The sequence below is a fragment of the Centropristis striata genome, chromosome 13 (assembly GCF_030273125.1).
Source record: "Centropristis striata isolate RG_2023a ecotype Rhode Island chromosome 13, C.striata_1.0, whole genome shotgun sequence".
NCBI classification, from domain to species: Eukaryota; Metazoa; Chordata; class Actinopteri; order Perciformes; family Serranidae; genus Centropristis; species Centropristis striata.
In genome coordinates this window covers 2,757,640-2,770,850 of record NC_081529.1, presented here as the reverse complement: position 1 = coordinate 2,770,850, position 13,211 = coordinate 2,757,640, and the positions used below count along the sequence as shown (strand labels likewise).

At 38.8% G+C, this 13,211-nt stretch overlaps 1 protein-coding gene across 1 annotated transcript; it reads left to right on the top strand.

Annotated features, from left to right (window-relative positions):
- The first annotated feature begins 418 nt into the window (after positions 1-418).
- Positions 419-11,203, top strand: kcnj12b (potassium inwardly rectifying channel subfamily J member 12b). Its single transcript, XM_059348232.1, has 2 exons — positions 419-759; positions 8,703-11,203. Exon 2 carries the CDS (start codon positions 8,834-8,836, stop codon positions 10,118-10,120), a length of 1,287 nt encoding a protein of 428 aa, XP_059204215.1. The 5' UTR covers positions 419-759; positions 8,703-8,833; the 3' UTR covers positions 10,121-11,203.
- The last annotated feature ends 2,008 nt before the right edge of the window (positions 11,204-13,211 follow it).

Sequence of the window (13,211 nt, the reverse complement as noted above, 5' to 3'; positions counted from 1 at the left end):
AAGCCAATAAAACCCATAGAAATCAGTTTAACAGTATGTTTATGTTCTGCTATCTCTTGTACACATCGGTCTTGATTAAACCAGTTGGGTTCTTTCCACTCTGTGTATTGCTGACCAGCACCGGTGCAACACTTGGTAGGGGAAGAGCATGTAGTCTCCAAATGCCAAGTATCTACAGTGACACCGTGAAAGGGAGGGGGAGGACGAGAGCTGAGCAGTGAGCAATAGTTCACTGGATGTGGGATACAGAGTGGGATCTGCAGCAGAACAAGATCAGATAGCAGATATACCAAGAAAGTGTGAGACTGTCGACTGCCCATGACTCTAAAATAAGCTGTGAGGGATTGATTTTTTGATTGGATTGGACCCTACAGGCCATGTGAGCCTTACAGACATTTGATTTGGGATAGTCGAGGGTCAAAATTATGACTTCAGTGTTTCGCTAAACTAATTTCTTGTCTGTTTCTGATCAACTGGATATCAATCGAGCAGTAACTTTGGAGGACTTGACAGTGGGAGTGATTGTAATGCTCTGCTTGTTGAGTGGACAAAGAGACACGTTAAAACTAGGAGGCACAGGCATGATGGTACTCTGTGGCCATTTACTCTTCTGCCTCAAGAGGATAGAGTGGTTCTACCCCTAACAGAAGAGAAGAGTTGAAGGAAGCCAGAGGAGAAACATGCAGCAGTTTGGCTAAAAAGGCTGGGAGATCTGGAAGAAACGGATACCAACATTTATTGGGAACACTTGTATACAAGGTAAGCTAAGCAGAAAATGACAAATGCAATACTGTAGCCATTGAGAGACCTGTGGATCGCCTTTCATCGTTCAGTTAAAATAGATTTTCAGTCTGTATTGTGGCAGACGTCAGCAGAGAAATAGACTCATCTCTGCTCCGGTGTTGAGATCACAGCCCAGCAGGCAGAGTGTGGCTCCTGTGAGAGCTGAGGAGCAGTCGCTCACTATATTAGATATTAATATCCTTTGCTTCCTAGCAACTAGAGCATAGAGAATACGAAACTACTGCGTTAAAAACACACATAGCCATACTCAAAACACGCAAAAAATGTTACATTTGTTTTTATCGATTGTCACCCTGCAGTCGGTACTCTTAAAATGAAAGCTGTGAGATTGAAACACCCCAACTACAATCTGTTCAGAAAGTTTGTATCAGATTCATCATCTGCCTTACATGTTCGGGTGTAAGTATACAGGGTATTACAGCTATAGAGTATCCATGGTAGGGACACCTGCGTAGCAACCCTTGTGACCCAATTTGGAAGTTTTGTTAACGATGAATTCCCAGTAGCTTTATGACGGCACACTGCTGAAGTGCTGAGGTACGTTACTTAATGCTTGGCTGCTTCATGTCTCTGGAAGAAACAAAACAAAAAGAACAGTAAAAATGCCACAGCCAGTTACAGACCAACATGTCACTTAGTGCTGACTCTCTACTGAAGGGCTTTCCTCTGAGTCGATGCTGCAACGTGATGCACCAGTGTCTAATTTTTACTACTTAAAATGAGTTCCATCAGTGAGTGTCAGTGAATTTAACCTGTAATAATATGATCATATAAAGAATCATAGGATCTGAACATCATTACAATCAAGCAAGAGCACTGCAAAAAAGCCAACTTGTATTTTTTGGCCTAAAACAGTGATTTAATTTGGTAAAACTTGGAAATATAAATTATTGACATTTAGGGCAATAATGTAAGTTAGCACAACAAAGCAAGCAAGTTGTCTGCTCAAAAACAAGTTTTTGAGTTGTTGTTACTTATATCTTTAAGTTGGGGTTCACAACAAGGGGCAATAGTTCTGCTAACTCTTATTTCTTTGTTGTGAAATTCAGTCATTAGCGAAAGCTAGCGGCTAACTGATGCTAGTGGCAAACTGATGCTAGCGGCTCACTGATGCTAGTGGCTAACTGATGCTAGCGGCAAACTGATGCTAGCGGCGCTGCTTGTTACAGCTGCAAGAGTAGCCATTAGCATATCAATGCTAACTCAAAATTGTGGTCACAACATTAGCTGACATTTCATAGCGGCTTTACAATCGTGCCAGAGAAATTCAGAGTTGAGCAAACTCAAAAACAAAACTTAAAATATTTAGTTTAATTGTCCAACTTAAAATTTTATCGAAGTTTGTTGCCTTGAAATTTTGAGTACACCCAACTTTTCTTTTTTTTGCAGTGAGGCGATAATGTCACTTAGGGTTAAAACTCAAGTTCTAAATTAACTTCAGCATTTCTTTACTGACTTCAAACGGAGCGTGTGAGCTTGTGGTTACAACATGGGAAGTCGTGTACAAAATATGCTTGGAGTTCACGTGGTAAAGTCATGAGAACACTGCTGCTAGGCAACAGCAACATGAATGCTAATATTAACATTATTGTCAACATCTAGAAGCTGCTAGCTAGGCTAACAATTTAGCAAGCTAGCGAGCGGGTAATGTATCACAGGAAACACAAAATCATAATGTCAGATCAAAAAGAGGAGGCAACATTTTCCTCAGATATATTTTAAAAGTCACAAAGAAGAGCGAAAATTACTATATAGCCATTGAAAAATAAACGTCTATGGCCTCTGCTATCGCTGAAAATGTCAACAAAAACTTCACAATGTGTGAACTCGAAGCTATCAGAATTTATTTTAGATATATACATCGATGGGTGACAAAGAAAAAGAAAAAACCCAGTTTCTCTTTATGGAGTCACTATGAGTTACAACATTTGCTTCTTCACTTTTTAACTCATATACATACATATTTGCTGCTATCACCTTGTGTTTCTTGGTGCATTATATGTACACAAAGGATGAGAGAGAACTGACAATAAACCCAAACTTGTACTATTTGGCTTGGACTATTCAACAAGTTGAGTGATTAGAATGCATTCTGAAGTCACTTTTTATTATCGGCATCATCAGGTAAAATCCACTTCAGTACTTTTCGTTTATGACTAAATACCTACAAAACCATGACGTTCCCATCAGCATCAGCTGTCCTTTGTCCTTTGTGCTATTTGGCCAAATGCTCAATTTAGGTGGTAAACATTTTCTTTTCTTCTTTTTTTTAAATTTTATCTTTATTGAGGTCAACAGGTTACATACAACATAGGATATTTTCCCTTCTTAAAAAACGAAACATAATTTCTCTTATATGTACAGGTTCCTGATACATAGGGAAAGCAAAGAAAGGAAAAGAAAACTAAATCATAGAAAAGATAACCATCAGGATTTTCATTCTGTATCCATAGATATACAACATCAATATCATTTTTCTTCCCAGGCCCAATTTTTTTTACATTTTTATGTATTAACATTATGAACAGTTCGAACATAAGAGGGAGTTTCACTTTAATTATCTGAAAGAAAATAAATAAAGAAAAAGGGACATGCATACACATAGATAATTACAACACCGGGTTTTGTGCACAGGGACTTTGTCATGCTAAAATTGGAAAGTGCATTTCCTAAACTGTTAAAATCTAAAATCTGATTGTGTGCTGCAGATCTCTGTTGGCTTATTATCACTATATAAATGTTTCTTTAACACCTGATGAATATCTACTGTCTGACGTTCTGTGCTGAAAATGCACAACACATTAGCACTTTATTATATCAGATTTCTGCTCACATAGAGTAAATAGAGTGTGAAGAACATTGCATTAACAAAAGATTTCAATCCTAAATCCATTGTGAATTTGTATGCATGCTTATTATAACAGTGACTTAGACTAAGACTTAGAATTTATTGTATTTCAGTTATACATTAAAAAAAAATGCACATTCAATGTAATTCTGTTGCATTGGCTCACAGTGATTGTACTGTGGAATGGCAGAAAAATAAAGTATGAATATAGATAATTACAACAAGACAAAAACAAAAAATACTCAAACAAAATCTGATCTTAAGCCTATATGATCAACATACCCAGTCCATTTAGACCATATTCTAGAAAAAATTGTCAGTCTGGATTTTGAGGGAGTAGGAGGTGGTAAACATTTTCAACATTATACCAAGCATGTTAGCATAAAGCTCAAAGCAGGATTGTCCCTATAAGTTCAGCCTCATAGAGCTGCTAAGCAGGCCTGTAGACTCTTGTTTATTCCAAAACACTGACAGACAGTCTGAGAGCAAAATATTCAAGCAGCAGACATATTATAAACATGTTGCTCTGAGATTAGTTTACTTCTTTGGTGTAATGTGTTTCTGTGTTAAACAGAATGTTCAGATGCTGTTTGATATAATTTACTGTACAATTCTGGTACATGCACTATCAATACATGCTTGTAAAAACTATTTTATCATATAAATCATGTGACAAATGTTATTTCTAGTACAGCAAATCCAGCAGGAGCTGCATATGCTGAAGGCTGCTGTGAGACGGATCAGGATAAGGTTCCTCCTTTAAAAAGCAATACTTTTCCATTAATGTGCCTGAAGTGATTCCATCGATTCCTACCAGCAAACCATTTGTATCTCAGCCCGTCTCTTCTATGATACCCATTTTCTGCCCCTTCTTATTCAGCCCATATTACTTTCCAGTTCAGCCTCACAGGGGAATCGCACAGCCTCATCACAGTACTCCAGTGACTCTAATAGTTGTGCCAGCTGGAGGAAACAGAAGATACGTCATATAAAATGGCAGGGCATTGGATTAGCTGGCTATTTCTGTACCTTGTTGATCAGAGAAACATGTATTGTATACACCAGAGTATTTCCAATAGAGCAGGGGGAAAGAGAGGTAGGACAGAAAATCAAACATCTGAAAGGATATATTACAAATTAAATGGAGTTGTGTTAGAAAATTTAACTGTATCATTTCCATGTTTGTCTTTAACTGGGCAGCATGAATTAATCAACATCTAAACAGATTAAAAATGAAGATAATTGTAAATTCATTAATGATATTGAGAGGAAAAACAATACAATGTTTTTTTTTACTAAATCAACAGTGAAAAACCCTTTGCTGGGAAAGCTTTGTAACCAGCAGCTGTTATTAGAAACCTGCTCCTAAATCTATTTGAGTTGACAGTGAGTGACCCCTGAGGGAAGTCTCGATATTTTTAAGCACATCATAAGTACAGTAGCGGAAGTCTGCCCTAAACAAGTAGTGGTGGTCAAAAGAAGTTGTAGTGCTGGAAAAACACACAGAGGTATTCTTAACCCTTTGATGCACAACATGGGTCTAAAGTGACCCGACTAAGTTTTTATATTCTATATCTTTGCAATACATTCATTTCATCATTCAGTATTGCAGGTTTCCCTCAAATAACTTGTTTTTGATCATCATACGTCCTAATTTTTTGTTGTTATTTCTTACTTTTTGAATAAAAACCCTTACCGTATGTTCAACAATCACCAATTAATATTAACTATCCTATTTTGTTAAACTGTTATTTTTTCCAATAGAAATTATTATTTAGTGGCTCAAGTTTCAAATGTTAAAATATGTGATTTTCCAATGTAATCTGGTGGTTCTAACAACTGTTTTAAAGTTAAACCTTAAAAATAAGACAAACATAGTTACACACATACTCAACTTGTTAATTTAGTGAATCACTTTTTGTTTCACTACGCTTCTAATGCACAAGGTAATTTTTGACCCATGTGTGTACACTTGATGTAATAATACAAAAACTATTTTTCTTCATAAAGTATGAAAGGATAAAAGGATATAATGCTCTGTTGTAATAATAATAAAAAAGTTATTCAAACACACAGCAGCATGAAATAACATGGGAAATTAATGCAGGTCATTTTGGACCCATATTGTGCATTAGAAGGTGTTTATATGTTGTGCATCAAAGGGTTAAACTACTACATATTGCAGGTAAATTTAGGTGGAAATGTACATCCTAATTATTGGCTTTATACAGTTTATTCAAGGTGCAACATGTCTGGTTAATGAAATATTGCAAAACATTACTGTATGGTTAATTTAATGTTCTGTTTAAGCAGAACGGTAAATGCTTCTATATTTCCTTTTTCAGGTGATAGGGGTATTACGATATATAGGTATTTGGATTACTTTTAATCTTATGTTGACAATACACGTATGATAATATTTTCCTCATAAACAGTCCTCATAAATTATTCTTTTTCATAATTTTCTCCTTCTTCTGTCTTCTTTTGTCAATGTTGTTTATGGCTACAGATTGTGTCTAGACTTGTTTTGTGATGTTTTGAGCATAGTTAAATTACAAAAAGCACAATAAACAGTTAAAGATGAGTTATTGTTTATTGTTTATTGTTTATTGAATGGATCCCCATTAGCTGACGCCTTGGCGACTGCTAGTCTTCCTGGGGTCCCTAAAAAGACATAGAAAATGACATTCAAACAACATAAACAAAAACAGTACATACAAGAAAAACAATAACAAACTCAATTAATACATACATGCAATACTGTTAAAAAATTCTACATTCATATTTACCTGACAAATGTTATACTGCAAAAATCATTAATTCAGATGTCTATAGTGTCCATATCAGCTGTATACACTTATAATTTATCATTTCATTAGAGAACATTTAAAAGGAAGAGTCATCCGGCTACAGATATAGCAGAGAAAAATAAATAAAACTAGGACTGCGCGCAGTACTGAACGGGCCCTCGCAGTACACGCGTGTCGGGGCATGCTGCCGTCGGGGTGTGCTGCCGTCGGGGTGTGTGCGTTACAGGGGCCAGTTTATACCACCCCTATGAATTTCATTGCCTTAAGTCTTATGGTCTGGGCACAGTGGCACTCATTAAATTAAACTGCCGCCAGAGCGCCACCTAGGGGCCGATCAATAATATCTTCAAGGGTTATCCTCAGGAGGGCATTGACAATAAGTATACCAAGTTTGGTGTTAATCTGACCAACCACTGTGCTCGGGGTAGGTGTAAAACATAATACTTGCTGTAGCCAGCAGGGGGCGCTATGACTGTGTGTAAGTATTGACATGTGGGTGTGTCCCAGGATGGACCCTAATCACGTGTGTGAAATTTGGGACAGATTGGACAATGTATGGTCAAGTTATGCAGTCTCGTGTGTTATGGCGAGACGCCATATTTTGCCGCCATGCCACGCCCACATAGTGTGACCATCGGTAAAGATTTATACAACTTTTGATCCCAAAGGCCTTGTGATGGTACTGACCAAGTTTGAAGTCAATGGGATGATATCTGTTGGAGGAGTTATGTAAAGTACGCAACGTGGTCATTTTGTGAAAGGGGGCGTGGATAAAGCATAAGGGGCGGGGCTTTATGAAATATTGTTATGTGGAAGTGTTAAGGGCTGGACTCTGATGAAGCATGACAAGTTTGGACCAGATGGGACAAAGTATGTGGAAGTTATAACGATCTCGTGTTTTATGGCGAGACGCCATTTTTTGCCGCCATGCCACGCCCACATAGTGTGACCGGCGGTAAAGCTTTATACAACTTTTGATCCCAAAGGCCTTGTGAGGCTACTGACCAAGTTTGAAGAGAATTGGATGAAATCTGTAGGAGGAGTTCGTTAAAGTATGCGGCATGGAAATGGGCAAAAACAACAGGAAATGCCATTTTCGATCCAAGATGGCCGACTTCCTGTACATTTTAGGGTATGGGTTCTTGAGAGTTTTTGGTGCGCCTTGGCAAGATACATGTATGTACCAAATTTTGTGTCTTTACGACATTCCTGTTCGAGGGGCTGAATTTTCTTGACTTTCAAGGGGGCGCTGTTGAGTCATTTTGCCACGCCCATTCCCGCGAATACCAGAATATGTAAATTTCACCAGAGATTTATGTATATTCCAAATATGGGGCGTTTTTGAATATGATAAAGCCCCCAAAAAGGCGATTTACTTTTGGGAAGGAGAAGAATAATAATAAACGGACCAATTTCAATAGGGTCCTTGCACTGTTAGTGCTCGGTCCCTAATAAGAAAACAAAATAAATCGCAACATATTAGTAATCATTCATTTGGTGGGCAGCATCAAGTGTGTCTTAAGTAATTTTTTGAATGACAATTTGTTTTGCGTGCTAGAGATGCGAGGAGGCAAAGAGTTCCATGACATTATTGAAGTTACACTTTTCCCCCAAAAAATGGTTCTATAGATTTCACAATAAAAATGTTATCATCAAAAGGTCACAAATACAACAAAAGTGAAAGAATATTAATAGATATGTGTCTGTTACACGCTAAAAGAGCCATTGCAATGTTTTGGAAAAAGACCAGCAGACCGAATGCTATGTATTGGGTGAGGCAAATGCTCACAACTTTTCCTTTGGAGAGAGTGACATACATACGAAAAGGAAGGCAGGATTTGTTTGAAAAAATATGGGAACCGTTTAAAGTGTTTGTTAACGGTATTGATCTGACAATTGACAATGAAGAAGAATAAGCAGTCAGTTAAGTAAACCTTAAATCAGGATTAATGAGTTCATGTACCTGCAATTGTATAAGGCATTGAATTATGAAATGTTTTGTGGCTGAGAAGTGGATGTTTGTGATGTGTATGTGTATAGTCCATTTGTAATCTTGTTTTGTTTTGTTATGTAAGAAAATGTCAATAAATATATTGTTTAAAAAAAAAAAAAAAAATGTTATCATGAATTCTATTGGATATGTGTCGTGAAAATCTGATATCATGACAGCCCCATAAAAATGTGTCTGCAGATAATAAATGACTTTGTATGCTAATATTTTACCTGTCCATCCTTTACAGGACACTACTTTTGTGCCTCATCTCTCAATTCCAGCTGGCACTGAGTCTCTTCTGGGCAGAGCCGGTCACTTCCTGTGAGCCTGGTCAGTTTTGTATGAGCCGGGCTGATTGTGGCTGTGCCCCACTGAGGCATGAGTGTGGGAAGGGCCCATCACCACCACCACAGCTTCGTGTCCTGTGAAGAAGAAGGCCTGAGACTCGGTACCATGCCTGCTGTGGGCAGCTTCGGCAATGGCAAGATCCACACGAGACGCAAATACCACAGCCGGTTTGTCAGCAAGGCCGGCCAGTGCAACATCCATTTCTCCAACATGGATGAGAAGTCGCAGCGGTACATATCTGACATTTTCACAACATGTGTGGACATCCGCTGGCGATACATGTTCCTGCTGTTCAGCCTGGCGTTTGTGGTGGCCTGGCTAACATTCGGCCTGGCGTACTGGGTCATCGGCATCCTACACGGTGACATGGACCATACCGAAGGGGAGGACAACTTTGTTCCCTGTGTCACGCAGGTAAACACCTTCGTGGCAGCTTTCCTGTTCTCTATTGAGACCCAGACGACCATTGGTTATGGTGCTCGTTGTGTTACGGAGGAATGCCCGGCTGCTGTCTTCATGGTGGTCTTTCAGTCCATCGTTGGCTGCATTATCGACGCCTTCATGATTGGTGCCATTATGGCCAAGATGGCAAGGCCCAAAAAGCGTGCAGAGACTTTACTGTTTAGCCACAATGCAGTCATCGCTTTGCGGGACGGGAAACTGTGCCTCATGTTTAGGGTTGCTAATCTTAGGAAGAGCCACATTGTGGAAGCTCATGTGCGAGCCCAGCTGGTCAAGCCCCGTTACACCGAGGAAGGTGAATACATCCCGTTGGATCAGATTGACATGAACGTAGGTTATGACAAAGGCACAGACCGCCTGTTTCTGGTTGCACCCCTCACTGTCATACATGAGATCGATGAAGAAAGCCCACTCTTTGGCATCAGCAAGCAAGACCTCGAATCCTCTGACTTTGAGATAGTAATTATCCTAGAAGGATTGGTGGAGGCCACCGCCATGACGACGCAGGCACGCAGCTCTTACCTGCCCTCAGAGATCCTCTGGGGTCACCGCTTCGAGCCTCTCATCTTCGAGGAGAAGAGCCAGTACCGGATAGATTACGCCTACTTTCACAAAACCTTCGAAGTACCATCCACCCCGAGATGCAGCGCCAAGGACATGGAGGAGAGAAAATTCCCGACATCTGGCGCCAACTCCTTCTGCTATGAGAACGAGCTGGCCTTCATCAGCAGGGATGAGGAGGAGGAGGAGGAGGAGGGAGATGTGGCGAGTAGCGAGGAAGACAAGAAGCTAGCGAATGAGCAGGCCGCTCCTGGACGTGATCAAAAGTCCTCCCGCAGAGAATCAGAGATTTAACCTGTGGATGTTGTTTTAGTTTGTTTTTCGTATGCAGAGCAATGCAAGTTCTGCTTGAAGAGCCCTATGACTGTCATTCTGCTGACATGAGGATACCAGTAAAGGCAGAGGCCCAGCAGTACTGATCTCCAGCAGACAAGCAAAGATTGAACTCACATTTCTCATTGGATTAACTCTTTTGCATCCTTGAGATGGTTATGGAGCTTTATGAAATGCAAACAGAACTGACCCGTTTCAATTTCCAGATGATCCTAGAAATAAAGTGCACGACAATAGCATAGTTTTGTATGAATATTTTGAGAATTGTTTCATAGTTTTAGTGGGACTATACAATTTGCATTTGAGTGTGGAGTGACACTTTGCAGATGATGTTTAGAAAACTAAACCTTGGGAATATTTCTCCAGATTAATCTGGTAAAAACAAAGGTGTAGATCAACAGTGGATTTTCGTTTAAATTATATAACTTCTGTGAACATCAAGACTATTCGAAATTAGGGGATGACTTGGTTGGCATACAAACCACTGATATACACACATAGTATGGACTGCATGTAACACACATGGGACACATGAGAAGGAGTTTGAAATATTTCCATCACAAAAAACGGAAAAAACACTTGATGGAACATCATCATTTATGCATCAGCCGGAGGGAAACATATGATTTGAGCAGATTTTGAGTATGTAATTTCTTTCTCAAGAGTTAAGTGGAACTTTGACGCTTTGAGAAAACATGAACTGAAGCAGACTTTCCAAAGCCTCACCCCCCCTTGGTTTCTGTTTCTATACCTATCAAATTTTATGTTCTCCCATGTGCATTTTACAACAGAGTGCTGCAGAGATGACATATTTTTGTAGCCCTGGTTCCCTTGATCTCTCCATTGTTGTAGATAATAAGCTCACAAAAGTTTGTGAGATATACACATTTTCTCAGTAAGATAATCTTCACAAATTAACACCATTTTTATGATTTTTGAAACACAATCACCAAAAGAAAAAGCCCACATTGGACTATAAACGTACTGCATCATGGTCACACGATGGAGTTTAATGTCTCAGACAACCTCTGTAGTCTCAGCCCCATGTTAGCAACTACCTTTTAATAGGATGCAAAAAAACCTTCAAAATTCACAAGTGGGGTATTTGCTGATGGATTTTATATCAAATACTGTTTTTCAGGCATCTTAATGAAAAAATCATTGACTTTGAGGCAATGGAACTGCAAAGTGCAAAAATGCCAATTAATTTGGGGTTTTAGGATCCATTCCTGCAGCAATGTATAATAATTTGGTCAGATTTTGTCTTTAATGTTTGAATTTGACTGTGTTTTTTTAATGGGAACAGTGAAATATGCACTTGTGAGCACATCCTGATGTCCTATTAAAATGTTCAAGCTCGGCCTGGCATAAAGTTGGCGTCCTCACCAGTTGATATATGTAGAAATCTTGGAAATAAAGAAACAGTATTGTTTGTAAATTGTCCCAGTATTATAACTATGGTGAGGAAGTAAGAAATGTGAGATCAGACTGTTACTTCATTCTAACATAACAAAGTTTGTCTTTTGCTTCTTTTTTTTGCCTGTATACTACAGGCAATAGAAAGACTGAATTTATGCTTTATTTTTCTTATTTCAAAATCTAGTACTGTATGCTTCACTTTTAACATCACAAAAGCAAAGGTTTTTCGGATCAGGTGATACTAACACTATCAGATAATACTGGCTGGCGTGTGAACTCACCTAAACCATCGCTAAACTCAATAAACAGCAGGACATGGCCGCACTTAGACGTGGTACACTGCAAAAAAGCCAACTTGCATTTTTTGGCCTAAAACAGTGATTTCATTTGGTAAAACTTGGAAATATAAATTACTGACATTTAGGGCAATGGACACGCTAACTCAAAATTGTGGTCACAACATTAGCTGACATTTCATAGCAGCATTACAATCGTGCCAGAGAAATTCAGAGATGAGCAAACTCAAAAAAAAAACTTAAAATATTTAGTTTAATTGTCCAACTTAAAATTTTATCGAAGTTAGTTGCCTTGAAATTTTGAGTTCACCCAACTTTTCTTTTTTTGCAGTGTAGCATCCAGGACCGGCTTCCACAAACTCAGGAAACAAGCTTTTAAAAAAGGCTTTTTTAAAAGCAACCTGTGACCCCACAATGCAGTGTGTAATATGAGTATGTTTTGCAAGTGCTGGCCCTGGGAGGAACACTGAGTTAGAGTAAGCTAGCTTACCTAGCAGGACATGCTAATGTTCACAGCTCACTTGAGAGCAGACTTGTTCTTGCATTTTTGGTTTTGGAGAGGGTAAAAGAAAACAATGTCCCACAGTCTGTGGGGAATATTTAAAGAGATTCAAAGCTTGACAGGCATACTGAGCCTACAGACTGCACAATAACAAGGTCTAGCAAATAATCAACTGGAATTTATTTGTATTTCCTCAGAAGGGAAATACAAAAACAGCTCTAAGACTTTATATCTTTTTGCTTCTGCAGGTCACAAAACCATCATCATGACCTTTTAAAATCAACAAAAAATTTGAAATGACCAAAGACAAATAACAAGCACCTCAAAGTTTAACCCTTTCTGTAACCTCAAGACATAAAATGCACAAAGAGCAGGAGAATCTACTGTTGACCTGCTATCTCCTCATAAAACCCCTCTCCCCCACCTTTAATTCTCAGTAGCCCCTTTCAGACTGCTGTTTCAAGCTGCGATATGTAACCAAGCGATTCAGGCTCTGTATCGCCTTCAGAGGTATAACAGAGGGATTAAATTGGTGGGACAATTTGAGGCAGGATTAACCCATTGAAGCCTGGAAAGCGGATACGTTGTTTTGTAGTATTTGTATAAGCTCTCAAATACTTTTTGAATTTCATTTCTATCTGCTACAGAGGCTGAAAAATCTATTATTTAGTAGGAAGAGTTGACACTTCTGTTGAATTTCCAGAAAAACTTCAGGTTTTAGGGGCTTATTTTAAAATCGCCCAGAGGTTTTACAGGCGTTTCAGGCCTCAATGGGTTAATAGGTGATGTACGTTATTTGTGCGATCAGCACAATTAGAGAGGAAGTGGACCGTAT

Coding starts and splice junctions, on each gene's coding strand:
- kcnj12b (XM_059348232.1), top strand. CDS start 8,834: ATGAGTGTGGGAAGGGCCCATCACCACCACCACAGCTTCGTGTCCTGT.